The following is a 20,660-nucleotide window of genomic DNA, read 5'->3' on the forward strand; positions in this document are numbered from 1 at the left end:
TGTACTTAGTTTGTCTCAGCCAGCCATACCCCATGCTTTGAGTGTTAGACCAGTGCACGGAGCTGTCAGCCTCCTGACTACTCCCCAACTATAATCCCTCAGTCCCTGCTGGCCTGCTCTGCACTGACGACTGCCTCCCTTCTTGCTGAGTTGGGACGGTCATGGAGGAGTAACAGCTGGACCAGAGAGCCGTCTCTCCCTAAACAGCGGAAACTTCTCCAGCTGTCATCTGCTCTCTCCCACATGACTCATCTCTCCTTCCAGCTGTAGCCCTGGCCTCCCGCACTTTAACCCACTTCCACTGCAGAAGACCATGTTTGCAGTTTGCTCCGGTGTGTGTGTGTGTCTGTGTGCTGCTTGGACTGGGACTGGCCCCCACTAAGAAGCTACCCCAGCACATAATGGGTTAAATGCAACCCCTGGCTCCCTAAACAAACTATTAGGCTCTGGTCTCACAGGAGATTGAGAGACACTTTAGGTGTTGTTTTTTCTCTGGCGACCTCAGAGAACTTGGTTCGTACGTAAAGTTTCAAAATGCCTTTGCTGCACCAAGCTACATCGATATGGACAAACTCTCTTGCAAGGTGACGCCATGCGAAGAAGAAAAAAAACGTAACACATTTTCACTGCACTTGACATACTAAACGAACAGTAAGTGCATCTTAGCTCAAACGTTTGTCAGTGCATTCGGAAAGTATTCAGACCTCTTGACTTTTTCCACATTTTGTTACGTTACAGCCTTATTTAATTATTTTAATTTTAGAAAATCCCTCATAAAAAAAACAAAGCCATGAGGTTGAAGGAATTGTTTGTAGAGCTCCGAGACAGGCTTGTGTCAAGGAACAGATCTACAGAAGGGTAACAAAAAAATGTCTGCAGCATTGAAGGTGCCCAAGAACACAGTGGCCTCCATCATTCTTAAATGCAAGAAGTTTGGAACCACCAAGACTCTTGCTAGAGCTGGCCTCTCCACCAAACTGAGCAATCGGGGGAGAAGGGCCTTGGTCAGGGAGGTGACCAAGAAGCCGATGGTCACTCTGACAGAGCTCCAGAGTTCGTCTGTGGAGATGGGAGAACTTTCCAGAAGGACAACCATCTCTGCAGCAATCCACCAATCAGGCCTTTTATGGTAGAGTGGCCAGATGGAAGCCACTCCTCAGTAAAAGGCACATGACAGCACGCGTTGAGTTTGCCAAAAGGCAGCTAAAGGACCATGAGAAACCAGATTTTCTGGTCTGATGAAACCAAGATTGAACTCTTTGGCCTAAATGCCAAACCTGGCACCATCCCTACGGTGAAGCATGGTGGTGGCAACATCATACAAAGTACAGAGAGATCCTTGATGAAAACCTGCTCCAGAATTCTCAGGACCTCTGACTGGGGCGAAGGTTCACCTTCCAATTGGACAGCGACCCTAACCACACAGCCAAGACAATGCAGGGGTGGCTTCGGGGCAAGTCTCTGAATGTCCTTGAGTGCTCCAGCCAGAGCTCGGCCTTTAACCCGATTTGAACATCTCTGTGTAGCTGTGAAGCGACGCTTCCCATCCAACCTGACAGAGCTTGAGAGAATCTGTAGAGGAGAATGGGAGAAACTCCCCAAATACTGGTATGCCAAACTTGTAGCGTCATACCCAAGAAGACTTGAGGCTTTAATCGCTGCCAAAGGTGCTTCAACAAAGTACTGAGTAAAGGGTCTGAATACTAATGTAAATGTGACATTTGCAAACATTTCTGAAAACACGTTTTTGATTTGTCATTATGGGGTATTGTGTAGATTGATGAGGGGAAAACTGTAATCAATTTTAGAATAAGGCTGTAATGTAACAAAATGTGGAAAAAGTCAAGGGGTCTGAATACTTTCCGAATGCACTGTACATTTCACCTGCCTAATACTTGCATTTGAAAATGTCAAGTACTCATTAGTAATCGAATACAAACCATGAATCGAGTGCTCGCGTCCAACTCTAATCTACAGTTGAAAATGACAAAAACCTTGTATATAGGAGTAAAATAACTTTTCCTTTTTGTGCCTTGCAGGAACAACATCGAAAATGATCAAGCTTAGAGAGGAGCCCAGCGACTATGCAGACCAGTCAAGAGGGAAGAGTCCGGTCAACAACAGCACACTGGTCCCGGTCAAAGGCATCAACAACCTCGGAAACACCTGCTTCTTTAACGCAGTTATGCAGGTGCGGTCATTATGAGATTGGTTTGTATACCGTAAACATTGACGAGGCTGCTTATGAAATGCAACCGTAGGGAAAAGGTCACGTCGAAGAGAGTCTTTACCGCGGGTGTACTAAAGGTCATTGCATACCTTAGAGAACTATTTTTAACTTGTCAGTAATGTCCAGATCAACTAGCCCATGTCAGCGAACATTTTTTTGCAGAATTTGTTAGCCCATAGATATTTTTGTCATGTTTGAGTCACTCAAATATCACATGAATAAACCTTAGACATGGCAAAATGTATAGAATTGCAAGAGAATTTGCTTTAAAACTGCAAAGTGTTCTCTGCACCCCATGACAAAATGTGTAGAATTGCTGGAAATAAGCTTTAAACCTGCAACATTTTCTCTCCCTCAACAACCCTGGTCTGGGGAACAGTGTACTGTAAACATGTCGGCTGGTCAAACTGGCATGTCGGGTGCTGCTCCTCCCGATAGTAAAATACCATAGCATACCAGCCTTGGGCTCCCGAGTGGCGCAGCATCTCAGTGCTTGAGGCGTCACTACAGACACCCTGGTTCGAATCCAGGCTGTATCACAACCGGCCGTGATTGGGAGTCCCATAGGGCGGCGCACAATTGGCCCAGCGTCGTCAAGGGTTTGGCCGGTGTAGGCCATCGTTGTAAATAAGAATTTGTTCTTAAACTCGACAACGCATGAAAGGCTTGTATAAATGTCTTTAAAATACAGCAGTATAGGCAAGAACAAGTTATGCATATATAGTACAAGGGTATTTTATATGCGTATGTGTGACTCATCTATCCACGGGAGAATAGGACTGGTATGGAACACGTTCTCTATGTTCCAGTGTGTGTTGGCTGTCTAGTCTTGGGGAATTGAAACTTTCATTCCCTTCCCCTTTTCCGCCATTTTGTTAATCACCTGGAGCTCTCTCGTGATTGAAACCAGACCGAACATTCTTCCTTTACATGTTTTTTCCCCCTCTCTCTTTCTATCCTCATTGTCTCCTTCAAAATTGCAATTTTGCTGGTGAAACAACATAATTGTCAGAGAAAAAGCTCACCCTGCTGATGCCATTGTGTCTTTTCCATAGCAACTGTCTTCATTGCCAGGATGTGACAAAACAACTGTCGTTTGAAAGGGAAGAAAGAGATGATGCAGTAATATGATGGGACAATGGTGGCTCTGGGCAATCCCTTCTGTGTTTCAGTCATAGCTCATCGTTTCTTTGGAAAGGGCTTTTTTAGCATAATGATATTTAGGCTGACACCCGCCAGTTTCTCAGAATTAATAGAGATTTTTTCAATTGTAGACTCTCCAGTTTTACCATTCTTTTTTTTTTTGCATTTGTAATTTTTTTATGTTTTTATTATTTTTTGTGAAGGGATGATGACATAGAAAGGAAGGAGTGCAGTAAGATTTTAATTCATGATTCTTGTAACTGATAAGAAATGATTATGTCCTGTCCATGCAGGTGAAAAACTATGATGACTAAATTAATGGTAATGGATTAATAGTGGCTGATTTCTGTCCATCAGAATCTGTCCCAGACTCACATGCTGAACGATCTGATACAGGATGTGAAGGAGAAGGGACACAAGCTGAAGATCTGCCCCCCTGCCGAGTCAAATGTGGTACGTTCCACGCTCATGTGCTTGGTATAGTCCAGTCAACCACTATAGTATTATACTGTACATGGCACAGGAAGACACATTATTACTGTCTATATGGGTGGTTATTTTTAATATTAGCATAATAGGCTATCGTAAATAACCCCCTGACTCATTGTAGCCCACCCCCCACGTCTCCAGTCATCTGTAGAATAAAGTCAAGCCCCTTCAGGCTTTCCATGGTAGTGCAACACTCTATGAAATACATGCCTTGTCTAACACTCATGTGTTCTCTCGCTCACTCTCTCTTTTCCTGGGGTTGTCCTTCAGGGGGCGTTGATGGTGACTCTGCCCAGCCCAGAGCCCCTGACCTCGGCCATGTTCCTCTTCCTACACAGCATGAAGGAGTCTGGGAAGGGCCCTGTCAACCCCAAGACCCTTTTCAACCAGCTCTGCCAGAAGTAAGAAGCTATGTTCTGCATGAATCTTTATTTTATGTGTTGGCCCTCTTACAGCATTAGTGTTGATGGTGCCGGAACCCAGTATACGCTATTGTATGGGCATGGGTGTTGACTTAGCATGGACCAGCACAGGAAGCAGGTTAAAATATTTTTTATGAAAAGAGCATATGAGTGCTTCCCTGTATGGTGCCAGAGGAGGCACTACAGACCTGTAAAAGGTTGGCTAAAGCTTTCATAATTATATTCTCTTTCCTTGTGTACTAATGACAAACTTTATCACCAAGAGATATCAATAGTTTTTGTTACCATCAATTCTTCCTTACCACTGCGCAACATTGTAGAAACATTGTGCTGTGGTTGCGGCGTCGACGATGCATCAATGTTAGACACACAGCCTCATATGCAGACAAGCTGCCTTGCTCCCAAGGTTAGAGGTCAGTGTGCCCCAACTGGTCTGGCACTTCTCCATTGCTGTGACAACAGTCAACCAAACGGTACATGCAGAGGCCACAGCTCTTACCTGCCCTGTTGTCAAGCTGCCATGGCGACCACTTCAGAGAAGAGGTTGTCTCAACCTGCTGGACCCTACCAGCACCTGGTCCATCCAGTCTTCAGTCCACCTTGCTCCCCAACGCTGTTCAACACTAAACCATTAACACCAACGCACTCCACACAGAACGAACAGTAGACCTCACTGCACAAAATGGCTCTGATGCGATCTGCTTCCAGCTGCAATCAAAACAGCATGGCATGTCCTTGTTCTCTTTAACACGCCTCACCTCCTGTGTTTGTGTTTGAACTTGAGGATAGTAAACCGTCTGAGTGGCTGGCCCGGCCAGCCCTCCCAGTTTCATAGTGAACGCTTATGAACACGGTCACCTTTGAACATGCTGAACGGTTGGTTTAGGTCTCTCTTTGAACGTGTGGTGAATGGTTGGTTGGCTCTTGTTGTTGGAACATGGTGAACGGCTGGTTTGGCCCAGGCTGGCCGTAGTGTGTGGGGCCTGTTGGGTTAGGTAGGACCAGGCTCTGTACAGTCGGCTCTGTCTGGGTGGGATGGGGAACGTTCGGGTGGCTGGAGCGCGGAGACGGTCGGCCGCCTGGGTGCCTCTGGTGTGTCCCGGTACCCAGGCTTTCATCTGCCCAGGTGTGTGTGTGTGTGTGTGTGTGAGAGCAATGACACCCCTCACCTGGTACCACCTCACCCTGCAGTGCATATGCACTCAGCCGGGCATACACATAGGCACAACACGCACGCATGCACGTACACGACACACATTCACCCAGTAGACCTCATTTCATGCCCTTCCTCACGCTCACTTGCGCATTACACAGACCCATGCCTTTATTCAAACCCTTCTTCCATGCACACATTCACCCGACACCTACAAATGCACGTGCTACACACCTCATCCCGTGTTTCTACACACACATATGATTTGCCATCGCTCTCCCGTCCTTCGCAAACAAACTCTACATCTCTCTCCTCATTCTGTCTGTAACTGCATGTCAGTGGGGCAGGGTCAAGAGTGGCTCCTCTGTACAGGAACATTCTCCTGATGCTGATAATGATATTTCTCCTGCCGCGTGTTGACCTTCGGGATGGCTAAAGCCATATACACACTAGGCTGTGTGCGTGTCCAATCCTCGTCTTTATTTCCCGAGGTCTCCTAGCTCAGTGGCGTGTTGCCGGCCCTGACCTGAGAATGTGCACCCTAGTGCTTAACAACACACTGGTTGGTTAAACTGGCTACTTGTGTAGGACCCCTGTGTGTGTGTGTGTGTGTGTGTGTGTGTGTGTGTGTGTGTGTGTGTGTGTGTTTTTTTCCCATTGGTATTTAAGGCAGATTGAGCCTAGTGTGTTGTTGTGTTCACCATTAACCAGCTGAGTCACTCCCTGTCTGGCCTGCTCTTCTGGCTGCCCCACTATACCCAACGCCAGGCCCCCTGTGCCAGCTGGACGGGTCAGGCTCGGACCAGCGCCAGGCCCAGTGGTTTGGAGGGTCAACACCACACACACTGTTTCTGGTGCCAGTGAGAGACTCGGCTTGTACTCAGACCCACCACTAGGCCTATGCTGCTGTGGTGGGGGATGTGTGTATGGCGCACAAGAGGAAAAAGCTCTACAATTTATTCTGATAAAAAAAATTAAACAAATTGTCATTGTCAAGTTTAATCTAGAGAATCTTGCCTATGTTTACACAGGAACACTTTTACCTCCCTTTTTCCTTACACTAGTGTTCAGTTATGAAATAATACACGTACACACTTGCACAAACGCACTCTGCGAACGCGCGTACACACTGACTTTCTTTCATGACTTGTAGGCAAAAAAAATGTAAACTAACCTGTGTGTAAGTCCAACCGCAGTAGGAAAATAGCAGGGTTCAACAATGAGCAGGCGGCCACACAAAGGCACATGGCCACACAGGTCTGAACATGCATGGAAGATCTCCTGCAGCTGAAGCGTTGAAGAGCAGGCATTCTCTCAAGGAAGGTCACATTCAGCTGGTCTCACAATGCCTGATATAAATCATGTCCACAGACCTTCAGCTGCCTATGCAAAGGCATTCATTATATTTCTGATGTTCCGCGTCGCGCTTTTGTCTGTCCCTGTGAGGAATAGTCTATATGTGCATCAAAGCTGAGAATGAGAAACGGCTTCCATCTCAAGGCCATCAGACTGCTAAACAGCAATCGCTAACTCAGAGAGGCTGCTGCCTACATTGAGACCCAATCACTGGAAACTTTAAGAAATGGATCACTAGTCACTTTAAACAATGCCACTTTAAGTAATGCCACATTTTAATATTGTTTACAAATCGTACAGTATATACATGTGATATGAGTAATGTATCTTATACCATCTACTGCACCTTGCCTATGCCGCTCAGCCATCGCTCATCCATATACTTATATGTACATATTTTCATTCACCCCTTTTTAGATTTGTCTGTATTAGGTAGTTGGGGAAATGTTAGATTACTTGTTAGATTTGTCTGTATTAGGTAGTTGTTGGGGAAATGTTAGAATACTTGTTAGATTTGTCTGTATTAGGTAGTTGTTGGGGAAATGTTAGATTACTTGTTAGATTTGTCTGTATTAGGTAGTTGTTGGGGAAATGTTAGAATACTTGTTAGATTTGTCTGTATTAGGTAGTTTTGGGGGAATTGTTAGATTTGTGTATATTAGGTAGTTGTTGGGAATGGTTAGATTACTTCTTAGATATTACTGCACTGTTGGAACTAGAAGCACAAAGCATTTCGCTGCACTCGAATTAACATCTGCTAGCCATGTGTATGTGACCAATAAAATGTGATTTGATTTGAAAAGATTCAATACGCTCATAAATTCATAAATGTAGGGGGGGGGGGGGGGCTGCATTCAATAATGTGGGTACGACAGAAGAGAAATAGACCTACACTTATTGAAAGGAATGTCTTTCATAATTGATTGCATGTGACCCTGTGAATGTGATTACATGGGAGTCAGATAAGTGTTGATTTTTTTATGTTATAGATGTTGTTGTTTTTACATGCATGATAATGAGTGTTTTTACATGCTTATGCTAGATAGATACAGTAAGTGGCTTTTTATGTAAATGTGTGTGTCAATGTGAAAGCGACTCAATGTATATGATTTATATGTTGTATTGAAAGTGTGTGTGTGCGCCCCTCTGCCTGTCGAGGTGGTGCAACGTGCCGGGGTTGCTTTGCGTCTGGTACTAACTCATCCGCTGTTAATTGTATTAGCACCGCAGCTGTCTGCATTGGTCAGGGCCAGATTGGGAGCAGCGCTACAGGGCCCTTCTGCCTCTCTTCCACTGGGATGAGCTTCCAGACGGCGCCGTTCCCACTGATCCCATTGGAGCTGCTCGTCTGCCTCGTCACCCGTCGCTGCTCCGTGTTCCGTTCCCGGAACAAAATACCCCAAGACTGCTGCGTGCCTCTGTCTGTCTGTCTTTTAATCCCAACTATCACTGTGTGCCGACCAGATACTGTACCAGTCTGACCCGCTTTGTGTTTGAGCTGTTAGATAAGCAGAGTTGGGGATGAGTGTGTCTTGAATACAAGACACGATTTGCTTGATTAAAAAGCCATATTTCTACTGTAATCCCCATTGTAATTTCCATTTTTCATATAAGAAAACATGCTTTAAAACACTAATTTTGTACACGTTTGAAGGAAGATATTCCATTATGTTTTGGCGTCTTTAAAGGGGATGAAATGAGGGACACGTGATTTCCCCCCCTCCCTCCGCCACCCTTGCGTGTGGCAGAGAGAGGGCAAAAGGGACAGAGGTAGAGAAGGGGGGCTGAGTTGGTCCTCTAGACCTCCTGCTCATGACCTGTGTTGGGGGCAGGTGGTCATTCGTCTCTCCCCGAGCTCCAGTCACCCATTCTGGGGCTTGACGTCAACATCCATCAGCACATGGCAGAGATGATCCAGACTGTAGGCCCATCCACTCTGCTGCCAGTTAGAGGATGAGTACCTCTGTTCTGATTGGGTCTGGGAGCTCGCCAGGAAGAATGGTTCACCAGTTCAAAGGGGTAAATCGTTTGGTTTCATTTGCATTGCAGGCCAATCTTATTATGACATCAGATCAGGATGCTATACCTGGGACAATGAAGCCCCTACAATGGCTTTTAGGAGGACCCATTTCTCTGGAGAGCTGCTCAGGGGCGTTATAAAATAGGACATACAAAAATGTAGGCTGACGCCCTTAGAACAAGTACCAGTATTCCGGTTATCCAGTGATCAAGACGGTGATCATTGTTATAGATGGTCAGATGCTAAACTGGTATCAAAGAGGCAACGAATGTACTTGCCCTCCTCTATGACCCTGTGCACTCAGAGAGCATTGGGTTAGGAGTGGTCAGTGGTTCTCTCAGGCCAGCTGCATGTTGTCCTGCCAGCCTGTCAGGCCAACCTGTTCTGTGGCTGACGCTGCCCAACAGGTTGTGGTGGTGGCTCTTGCCCTGGCTGCACATCTGTCTCTACATCTGTCCCTACATCTGTCCTGCTGTGGCCAGGGACAGGTTCAAGGAGAGCCCCCTCCACGAGCGCTGGGGCATGAACACGCAGGATGTCCACTGGCACAATCACCATACGTTTTCTCCCGTAGTTACATGTACTGCTGGGGAATGATAATGATGGGAGATATGCGTACTCTAGACAGTAAAGTGCTTTCTATTGAAGAAATACAGAATTGGCTTGCACAGTAGGCTGTTGGTAAGCCCTACAGCCATTTTCACCTGCAATGTCAGATTTAATTTGCAAATACTTGCACAGGTCTTAAAGTTAGCTACGAAAAGAAAGAAATTCCATCAAATAATCAATGTGTCATTGTTATAAGAGACGCCTTTAACAAAATCAGTCATCTTCTTTACTTGGAATCTTGCTTAACACATGAAGCCAGAAGAAGGTCATTGTGTGTGTGTGTGTGTGTGTGTGTGTGTGTGACCCTAACTGGTTTAAGCACCAGAAAGCTGCAGAGAGGAAATTGAATGGATGAACCAACGAAAAGTCCTTAAAAAAATAATGGCCTTTCTCCACTCTCATTGATGTCTCTGTATGCACTATTGATACAGCTGATTGCTTTACGCATGTGGTTGATTGCTTTGTGCATGCTTGTTTGAGTGTGTGGGTGGGTGTTTGTGTACCAATGATTTATGTTTGCCTGTCCTAGATTTACTCATTTTATCAACTATAAACAACGCACATGTGACTGGTCTAGCTTAGCGATAGAGCTGCCAGCTTCGGTCTGCTGTCCACCTCTAACTTTCATCCCTCTCAACTCTCTCCCTCTCTCAAGATCTCTGTAAAATTTTTAAATAAAAAAAAAAAAAACGGAATTACATTTACACGAGTGTGTGCGTATGTGTTCTGACTAAACTGTGTTCTGTCCGTCTCACCAGGGCTCCACGCTTTAAGGGCTACCAGCAGCAGGACAGCCAGGAGCTGCTCCATTACCTACTGGACTCCATGAGAGTAGAGGAGACTAAGGTGAGACTATAGACCCACGTTACAAACACCACATCCTTCTTCCACTCAGCCTAGTACCATGGCCCCGTCTCTGTGCCAGTGGCTGTGTTTGAGATCCAGACTGACCCATCTACAAATCGTAAAGAGTAGTTATTTAGGAAGCCTATATATATATATATGTTTTTTCTACTAATATATATATTTTTTCATGTAGATCAGTCAAGTGACTGAGCAGAATGTATGCTCTCAAACACACCCTGTGAAGTATGAGTATGATGACATAAAGCCATTAGTCTCTCTGTCAACGGTGTCTATGATAGCTGTAGCCAAGCTACATGTAGGGTGGTGACCATGCTAGTAAGAGTACGCAAAGAACAGGCAATGTTTTGATTGCAATTGAGAAGAACACTTCAATCACCAACGTAGAGCAGGCTGAAAGCTTGTGGATGACAGTGTGCAGGGTTTGGTCTTTGCCTTTGCTTCTCAGGCCAGCCATTGTCTTTTAACCTTATGGTACCATATTTTCTGGCAAGTGCAGACTGCCCCCCTTCAGCAATTAGGGGGAGCCCACTGTGGGCCCGGCCCAGGGCTGAGTCAGTTGTCCCCTCGGCCCCACCAGCGACTCAGCCAGCCCCAAAAAGAGAGGAGAGTAGCGGGTGTGGAGTGGAGTGGAGTGGAGTGGTCAGCCCGGGGCCTGGGACAGGGGGACAAGGGTACAGGCTGGGACTCCCCCCTGGTTCTTTTTAAACTTGTGAACACTGACAGTTGTGCCACTTACAGGACTTGCAAGTGGCACGACGGGCGTCATTGTGTGATCTGGGAAACACGCAGCTGTGGGTCGCCCCATTGTGCTGGAGGGTCACCCCCCCCCCCTTCCCCCGAGAGGGAGGGGTAAAGGGGGGAGCTGGCCCTATTCATGCATTCATTATACATGCGCTCAAACGTAAACACACGCACATACGCTTATATGCATTTGACATCTACTGTCTGATGAATTTACAATAAATATACCTGCAAAAATGTGTAATGGGTTCGCACTCAAACAGATTATTTTCACTGCATCAGGGATGGCGTACACAGACGTTTCACTGCATCAGGGATGGCGTACACAGACGTTTCACTGCATCAGGGATGGCGTACACAGACGTTTCACTGCATCAGGGATGGCGTACACAGACGTTTCACTGCATCAGGGATAGCGTACACAGACGTTTCACTGCATCAGGGATAGCGTACAAAGACGTTTCACTGCATCAGGGATAGCGTACAAAGACGTTTCACTGCATCAGGGATGGCGTACACAGACGTTTCACTGCATCAGGGATGGCGTACACAGACGTTTCACTGCATCGGGATATCGTACACAGACGTTTCACTGCATCAGGGATAGCGTACACAGACGTTTCACTGCATCAGGGATGTCGTACACAAGACGTTTCACTGCATCAGGGATGTCGTACACAAGACGTTTCACTGCATCAGGGATGTCGTACACAGACGTTTCACTGCATCAGGGATGTCGTAAACAGACGTTTCACTGCATCAGGGATGTCGTACACAAGACGTTTCACTGCACCAGGGATGTCGTACACAGACATTTCACTGCACCAGGGATGTCGTACACAGCGTTTCACTGCATCAGGGATGTCGTACACAGACGTTTCACTGCATCAGGGATGTCGTACACAGACGTTTCACTGCATCAGGGATGGCGTACACAGACGTTTCACTGCATCAGGGATGGCGTACACAGACGTTTCACTGCATCAGGGATGGCGTACACAGACGTTTCACTGCATCAGGGATGGCGTACACAGACGTTTCACTGCATCAGGGATGGCGTACACAGATGTTTCGGCTTTACAGCCTTCAGTGTGTAGATACAAATGCGGTTTTGAATTAAAAGAAAATTGTAAAGAACTGCCGATGAGCAGCAGTTGCGTCTAATCAGGTTTGCCACTCATCAGCCATAAATTTACCTGGACAGCATACACAACCCAACAAATAGTGTATACTCATAATTTTTTCGGTCTATGACACTTACACATTTTATTTACTCAAAACAGAATTCTAGATACACTCATCGTGTTTAGCTTGCACCAACTCAAATGTCCTCACCTGCATGGAATCAGCCCAAACAAATGTGCAATAAAACACACACACATACACTGAGTGACTGGCCATTTCTCCCATAGCCTGTCACCACCAACCTAGGAGGCCTAAGTGTTTGTTTTGATTGGCCATTTAGTATCAGAAGTCTAAATAGGCTAATTGCACACAGTCAATTATCACCAATTAGCTGAGACGTTAGGTACAGTAATGCTCCCACTCAGGGCATGGCCTGTGCTGGCCCATCTTAATTTAGTTTACACCCCTCCAACCTTCCCTTCCTCACCCCGCTTCTCTCACCCTGAGCCTACACACTACACGTTGGGGGATCCTGATGGGGATTAATTAGTGTGGGGCTCAGCAGTGTCTGACTAGGGAGAGGTGGGCAGGGGGGCTGCAGAGCTGGGATTAACCAGGCTTTTGACCTAAATAGCCAGTCCAGTGCATGGGTCCGGGGACAATAGGGGCGACTAGTCGGTTACACAGACCACGGCCAATTATCTATTGATTGGTGCTTTACTGTGTTGGTGCCTCTTCTTCTACTAGCCGACACACTCACTGACCATGTCACCTTCAATCACTGCCCACGGCCACGCCACCGAGACTGTCAGAGACGGCTGGCTGACACACTCCACACCAACACATGCGCAGTGTACACACACACACAAACACACAGAGGAGAAGTACACACACACACACACACAGAGAGAGAGAGCGAGATGCAAGTGCACATTCAGATACTCTGGAAGAAGTTTGTATTTGTTTACTAATGTGTATTCACAAACACACTCATTTTTGTAATGGTTTCAGTACCTTGGCTTCCCATGGTAGCTGTTATATGAATCACCCTTTGTTGTATAAAACCACCATTTTGTAGTCCTGCATTTTTCCATCTACTTAAGTTGCATTCATATGAGATCAATGTAGTGTTTGACATTCCCAGCGGATCAAAGCGGGCATTCTGAAATCCTTCAACAACCCCACAGAGAAGACTGCAGATGATGAGACCAAACGCCAAGTCAAAGGTTCCTGTTCCATTCTGACACTCAGTAGTTTTGACCTAAATCAATAGTGCCATCTTGTGGCGGCTTTATGTACTGTTCAATGGCTTACTATGGAAAAATACCTCAACATTTACATTTACATTTAAGTCATTTAGCAGACGCTCTTATCCAGAGCGACTTACAAATTGGTGCGTTCACCTTATGACATCCAGTGGAACTGCCACTTTACAATAGTGCATCTAAATCTTTTAAGGGGGGGGGGGTGAGAAGGATTACTTTATCCTCAACCACAGGAGGCATGTTTCATGATTTAAACATAAGGATTGATTAAAGTACATTTATTCTGAATGATTGTAGCTGAATGTTGTTGTTTTTAGTTGCCTCACCTTTATTTCCTCCTTATCTCAGCATACGGGAAGGAGGGTGTGAAGATGAACTTTGTGGATCGCATATTTGTGGGGGAGTTGACCAACACCATCATGTGTGAGGAGTGTGAGCATGTAAGTGATTCATTGCCTGTCTATTCTGTTGAAGGTTACTGGAATCTGGGTGTGTGTGGTCAACCACTGAACAGTTTGGCTGTATTCCTTAATACTTAATGATTAATTATACAAATACAGTTATATTAATAAGATATGCAATTTAGCAGATGCGTTTATCCAAAGTGACTTACAATCATGCTAAATACATTTTATGTACGGGTGACCCTGGGAATCGAAAGCACAATCCTGGTGTTGCAAGTGCCATGCTCGACTGAGCCGTATGTTTTGTGTGTGTCATACACAGTTAAACCATTTTAAACCACTTCTCAATGAGCAGTGTTCATATTTCAGTAAGACTATAGTTGTTCCCAGCTGAAAGCCATGCTGTACTTTGATTGTGAGTGTTATGGGTGCCTGTCCTCTGTCTCCCACAGATCTCCACAGTGAAGGAAGCCTTCATTGACATCTCCCTGCCCATCATTGAGGAGCGGGTGAGCATATATTTGCATTAGCTTTGCAATAGTGTCCAGTCCAGAATACTGCTTCTGCCATGTTGATCATATGTGATACGTGTACAGTATGTTGGTTTCATCTCTGTCTTTGTGTCATGTCCTGTTGCTGTTCAGATGTCCAAGCCGTCCAACCCGGGCAGGACTGGGAAGAGCAGTCGGGAGCAAGAAGCTCACATCTCCCACGGTGACGAGATGCTTTCCGCAGCGCTCAATAAGAACAGCAGGAAACTTAGCGGACAGGTGTGTGTGTGTGTTCTTTGTGTCTGCGTGTAAGTGTAGTTTGAGTCAGTTGGTGAGTGTGTTTTGCTGACTGTGTGTGTGTCTACCTCCCTCAAAAGCAGCAGCAGGGCCATAAGTCCCCTGGCTCTGTGGAAGAGAAGGGGGCAGACAGCCCCTCGGAGGAGTCCCCCTCCGTAATGGCCCGTGCTGCAGGAGTTTCCAAAATGGCCGCCACCAGCAGCCTATCTGATGGCAGTGAGAAAGACTCGGGCCCCCAGGACAGCAGCAATGACGCCGACAGCGAGGCCTCGGAGAGCGAGTGGACCCCCCGGCACTCCTCGGGCCACAGCCATGGTGGCAGAGGGTCCACCCCTACCCAGTCTCCCACCCTGTCCGCCCTCTCCCCCAGGACCCAGCATGGTGGTGCTGTGGAGCAGCTGGTCAGTGCAGTGCATAAGATTAACCTGGGACCTGATTCAGCGGACTCACCCTCTACACACTGTCTTGAGGACCAGGTGGAGCCCCAGCCTCAACATCCTCAACAGTCTCCTCACTCCCACCACCAGGGGGCATTCCAGGCCCTGTCCCACAGCTATACGCCCTGCTCCAAGGAGTGCTCCGTTCAGTCCTGCCTTCACCAGTTCACCTCGGTGGAGCTTCTGATGGGCAACAACAAGCTGTTGTGCGAGAGCTGCACGGACCGCCGGCAGAAACAACTGAGGAAGAGCACCTCAGCAGGTTAGTTAGAACACATACACCGTTTGATAGAGAACTTGTGCTGGTTTGAATTTTTATATTTGACCTTTATTTAAGTAGGCAAGTCAGTTAAGAACAAATTCTTATTTACAATGACGGCCTACCCCGGCCAAACCTGGACGATACTGGGCCAATTGTGCTATGGGACTCCCAATCACGGCCGGATGTGATACAGCCTGGATTTGAACCAGGGACTAGTGCATGACCGCTGTGCCACTCAGGAGCACTCGATAACCACTATTGTTAAAGACAATTTGTTGAGATTCTGACCTGATAGTGACAGCAGTAGGTGATATGGAAATGTGTGGCTATTCGGCACCTATCCATGTCATGCATTTACACAGATATTCAGATGCAGACATTTAGGCTACACTGACTTGTAATCAGGCAGAGCAATCATGTATTTGAAAAATTCTCATTCACAAAGTGACATTGTGGTGTCTGTATGTGCTTACAGACAGTGGTGTAAAGTAATTAAGGAAAAGTACTTTAAAGCACTTTAAGTCGTTTTTTTTAGGGAATCTGAACTTTACTTAACTATTTAGGTTTTAGACTACTTTTACTCCACTACATGCCTGAAGAAAATAATGTATTTTTTACTCCATACATTTTCACCGACACCCAAAAGTACTCATTACATTTCCAATGCTTTGCAGGACTGGAAATGGTTAATATAAAGAATGTGAAATGATTTATACTTTTACTTTTGATACTTAAGTATATTTTAGTAATTATCTTTACTTTTGATACTTAAGTATGTTTAAAACCAAATACTTTTAGACTTTTACTGAAGTAGTATTTTACTGTGTGATAGTCACTTTTACTTTAGTAATTTCTTATTAAGGTATCTTTTAGTTTTACCCAAGTATGACAATGGTGTACTTTTTGCACCACTGCATACAGAGAAGAAGTCTGACAAGGTGTACACCAGCGCTCGCAAACAGATACTGATCTCTTCGCTGCCCCCGGTGGTCACTCTGCACCTCAAACGCTTCCATCAGGTTAGCATATTTTTTCATGCATTATTGTACACATCTTTACGTTATTGTATATGATATATCATGTTCATGTGAATAACGTTGTGTTCTCCTGTTTATCTAAATTGTTGTTGTGGTCATGGTGTAGGCTATTACTGTGTCTTATTGTGTGTTGATATCTCTGGGGTTGATTTGTGATTTTGATTGTGTGTGTGTGGTGTGTGTGTGTGTGTGTGTGTGTGTGTGTGTGTGTGTGTGTGTGAAGGCAGGGATGAACCTACGAAAAGTCAACCGTCACGTCAACTTCCCTCTCATCCTGGACCTGGCTCCGTTCTGCTCGGCATCCTGCAAGGTACTAACTCTTCTTCACATGAAAACAGGGACAATATCTTTACTAAAAACCTTGAAATGAACTGAAATAAATATGGGTCCTTGGACACTGTAGCTCAAGTACTTATCAGTATTTGTGCTTGTAATGAATAGTTGAAAAGATAGAGGAGCATCTGAGCTATTGCTATCTGTCTGAGCTCTTGGCACTGCTGACTGTCTCATCCTGAGTTCATTTTGGGCAGAACCTGGTGGCGGGGGAGCGTGTGCTCTACAGCCTGTATGGCATCGTGGAACACAGCGGGTCGATGCGCGGGGGCCACTACACAGCGTATGTAAAGGTCCGCTCGCCCCAGAGGAGAACCGAGCAGCCACAGCGCAGAAACCTGGCAGGTATAAACGGTCTCTTTGTCTGTCCATAAAATACTCTCTATTCCTTTTCCGATTTTGTGTTAAGAGTCTATGTCAATACGTTTACTTAAAAAAAAGATGTATATATCGACCAAAGCATCGAATTGTATGATTGTAAAAAGTATGTGTCGCCTGTACATACAAACTCACTGTATTTGTGTGAAGGCCTCACTCCGCGTAACCTTGAAGGCGGCATTTATGAGAGAAATAGCGCTGTAGTGTATATAGATGTCCAGTGTTATATAGATGTATTTTCTCCTGTCCTTGCTCAAGGAGAGCGCCTGCCATTCAGCGACGCTCAGCTGTAATGAAAATGTCTTTGTGACAGAGGTCTGTGTGAGTAGTTGTCCTCGCTGGTAATTAACTAGTATAGAACTTGAGGTGACATTGTCTTGGCAGCATTGGTGAGCCACCATAGAGGGGTCAAAAGGACCTCGGTAACCACCGCTGTCGTCCACCATCCATCTCCTCACGTCAACACATCCCTTCTTACAAACGCTCTTCTTTTTTTCCTTTCATTTTCTTCTCACTGCTTTTCCTTTTCTCTTTCGCTTCAATGCATGTTTTCCTCACCCTACTGTTAACCTTCCGTCAGGTAACGGCTGAAATGCACTACGCGACTTTTGTCCGGTCTACGGGCTCTAACCATCAGAGAACCTCTGACATTTAACAATTCAGTCAAGCCAAATCGTAGTGTACACCTGGCGGCCTTAACGGCTGTACAATTCGAAAACGCGCACTTGTTGATAATGGCTGGTTTTTACGGCCGAATGTATTCAATATGGGCTGTGGCACTACGTTTTACTACAGTTTGCTCCGATTTCCAAAAATGCGCCAGGATCCTGTAGATCAGGCTAAAAACCTAATGTCCGTCCAGTTTAAGTTTAAAATAAGACTTAGCACAAACACTAAGTGTAGTGTTGTTACAATTATGAAATGTGCATGGGCCTAATTTAATTGTCTTACCTACATACCAGTGTTGCTATGAACGTCTTTGTCCATGCTGCTCCTCATTCTGTCACCGTTTCTGTGGTAAGCTAGCCACAGTCATTGGTTTCTCACAGTAATGGCTCCTAGAAAATCTCCATCTCTTCCCATTAACCACAGACCCTTACTGTGTTTCAGGTCCAAGGGAAGCAAGCAGTGCTACTCAGTGTCAGTGGGTTTATGTAAGTGACACCAATGTCCAGACGGTACCAGAATCCAGGGTCCTCAACTCTCAAGCCTACCTGCTGTTCTACGAGGAGATGCTGTGACTGCCAGAGCACGGAGCTACCCAACAATCGTTGGTCTCTCAGGAGACCGGAGAAGAGGGGGGGGGGGAGAGAGAGACCTGCTTTGGGTATACCGCTCTCTAAACTTTGACTCCCAAGAGCATGAAACATGGCAAGCACTACATGATGGGATTTGTAGGCCATCAGGGACATGCATTACATTGATGTATACTGGACTGCTCAGCATTGAAGGGTTACCACACTCTTTGTGTCTCAGTCCACTTACTGAACGTCCCCATACAGTTGCTCATACCTCTGTAGGTGAAAGAGACTGAGTGAGAAAGCGAGAGAGTGGCAGAATAGTATGTTTAATTAGCACAAATTATACAGAAAAAAATGCTATGTTATTTATATTTTACAGCCTGCTGTGGTGAATACGAATTGTATTTTTTTGTAGAACATGCGAATGTGTGACTATCATTAAATGGTGATTGCCAAAGAGTTTTTGGTAGAAGAAATAATATAAAATGATGGAAAACATACACAAAAGACTTAAGTGCCAAAAGAATGTGATCTCAAACTATTCCTGAAAGGAGAGGTCCATAATGTGGCAGGCCATCCGAGTGTGTTTCAGACCAATACATTACTGTGTTGGTCGGCACTTTTCAATTCTATCTCTACGTTTGTGCACCGGTGTGCATATTTAAATCTCTAACCACACGTATTCAAACACATTGCGATGTTTAACAAAGGGACATTGCTACATATATGATTGCCAGCTCGCCGGACAATAAACAGTCGTTTTCATTTCATTAGTCTTTTTATCCCATACTTTCTGCTGTAGTTAAACTAAAGGCAGTGAATGTGTTGATCAATCTTCAGATTCAAATGTGTCTCACCATTTATGTTAATCGTTCTGCAAATATTTTTTGGGGGGAATGAAATGGAGATATTTTATCTGTCGGTTGTTGGGACATTGCCAAATTATTCTGGTCAAGTGAAGGATTACTTTAAGTAAAGATACGGTTTGATGAATTTCTTTCAAAACAAATAAATACTCAGTGCCTACACTCTAGGATTATTACGCTTCTGCATGTTAAGAACAAATAATTACGGTGAACACATATTTGCTTACAGACAGCTTGTGTGAAATGTATATGCAAAACCATGAGAATTTTGTGTTTTTACCGCAATACTAAACCCTATATAGATATGGTGCCTCAGGCTACAGTGTTTATCTTCAGGCGTTCTTTTCCTTCTGAAAATGTCATTCGATTTCAATAAGGAACTCGGTACACCGTTGGGTTATGTGAAATCATATATATCGAAGAGAATAAATCTAATTTATGAAATGGGAAACCAACAAGGCTCAGCTTACATGTTCTTATTTTGGTTGGATGTTTGAATCCTCTCTTCTCCCCCCAAAGGAAAGTACTTGATAGTGGATGAGTACGGCTGTTGTTTTCGCACTGGAATTTGTATCATCCCTCTTTACTGTGTGAAGACTGTGCCGGCCAATAGTCAGGGGCTGTCACAGTGAATCCCATAGTTGCCATATTCACTCTGTCGGTGGTGGCGATGTGCCATGACGGGTGCAAAGCAGTGCTGTTTGAGAAACATGTCGTGAGCTGGTGAAGAGGAGGTGGGTGTGGAATCGGGAAAAGGGCAACGTCTAAAAGTATCCCATCTTCCACCCTCCTGGTCCCATACACTGTGACATCCCAATCAAGCTGTTAAAACATTAAAACAGAGTGTCAAGCCACCCACCAACAACACAGCACTTTTTTAAAATGTATTTTTAAAAGCAGGGGCCCTCGCTTGGGGACATTCTCTTGAAGGATGAGATATGATTTTAATCTCAGTTAATGAAAGGGCCTCGTCCTCTTTCCTCTGTCACGGTGGTCATGGAAACCAGTGACAAGGGACCGCTGCAGTGTTCATCTCTTACAACAGTACAATACAAAGGGACAGTGCTCAGGCTCAAAGTAACATTTAGTCACTGTCATGGAAGGCCTGTGTGGCAGAAATAGAAGTGTGTCCCCTTCAAGCTTGGAAGTGTATTGCCTTCAGGGCACTGGTCACATGATACCAAGAGTTTTGTTTCTGACAACCATGTTCTCTGTCAGAATATGTGTTAGGCGACCTACAGTACATGGGTGTTTATTTTAGTCTATAGTGTTATTGTCTTGACTTGTGTTTCAAATGTTTATTTCCAAGGTTTTAAGACGATCACAATACTGGATGGGATTCAATCAATTGAAGATAAGGGGTTTTCGGATAGAGCCAATGTGCTCTGTCCCAGACAGTCCACCAGATGGCTGCATGCACTGGATACAGACAGGTGTTTGCCATTGGAACTGAACAGGACCGCGTGCAGTAGGAAAACATCCATCTTTTTAATA

The 20,660-nt window shown here is 45.2% G+C and overlaps 1 protein-coding gene across 3 annotated transcripts in view; it reads left to right on the forward strand.

The window, feature by feature from the left end:
• The window catches only part of LOC115141396 (ubiquitin carboxyl-terminal hydrolase 45-like), a 41,889-nt gene extending 22,561 nt beyond the window's left edge, over positions 1-19,328 (forward strand). For 2 of the 3 annotated variants that reach the window (XM_029680208.2, XM_029680210.2), the window contains 13 exons: positions 2,040-2,191; positions 3,731-3,826; positions 4,133-4,263; positions 10,181-10,268; positions 13,300-13,381; positions 13,769-13,860; positions 14,277-14,333; positions 14,469-14,594; positions 14,693-15,311; positions 16,233-16,330; positions 16,572-16,658; positions 16,879-17,026; positions 18,170-19,328. In XM_029680208.2, the coding sequence (XP_029536068.1) occupies positions 2,040-2,191; positions 3,731-3,826; positions 4,133-4,263; positions 10,181-10,268; positions 13,300-13,381; positions 13,769-13,860; positions 14,277-14,333; positions 14,469-14,594; positions 14,693-15,311; positions 16,233-16,330; positions 16,572-16,658; positions 16,879-17,026; positions 18,170-18,300 (1,907 nt within the window). In that variant the 3' untranslated portion in view covers positions 18,301-19,328. The remainder of the gene's footprint in view (positions 1-2,039; positions 2,192-3,730; positions 3,827-4,132; positions 4,264-10,180; positions 10,269-13,299; positions 13,382-13,768; positions 13,861-14,276; positions 14,334-14,468; positions 14,595-14,692; positions 15,312-16,232; positions 16,331-16,571; positions 16,659-16,878; positions 17,027-18,169) is intronic. The other variant, XM_029680209.2, reaches the window with a different exon arrangement.
• The last annotated feature ends 1,332 nt before the right edge of the window (positions 19,329-20,660 follow it).

This window comes from Oncorhynchus nerka, linkage group LG14, assembly GCF_034236695.1.
Source record: "Oncorhynchus nerka isolate Pitt River linkage group LG14, Oner_Uvic_2.0, whole genome shotgun sequence".
Classification (NCBI taxonomy): Eukaryota; Metazoa; Chordata; class Actinopteri; order Salmoniformes; family Salmonidae; genus Oncorhynchus; species Oncorhynchus nerka.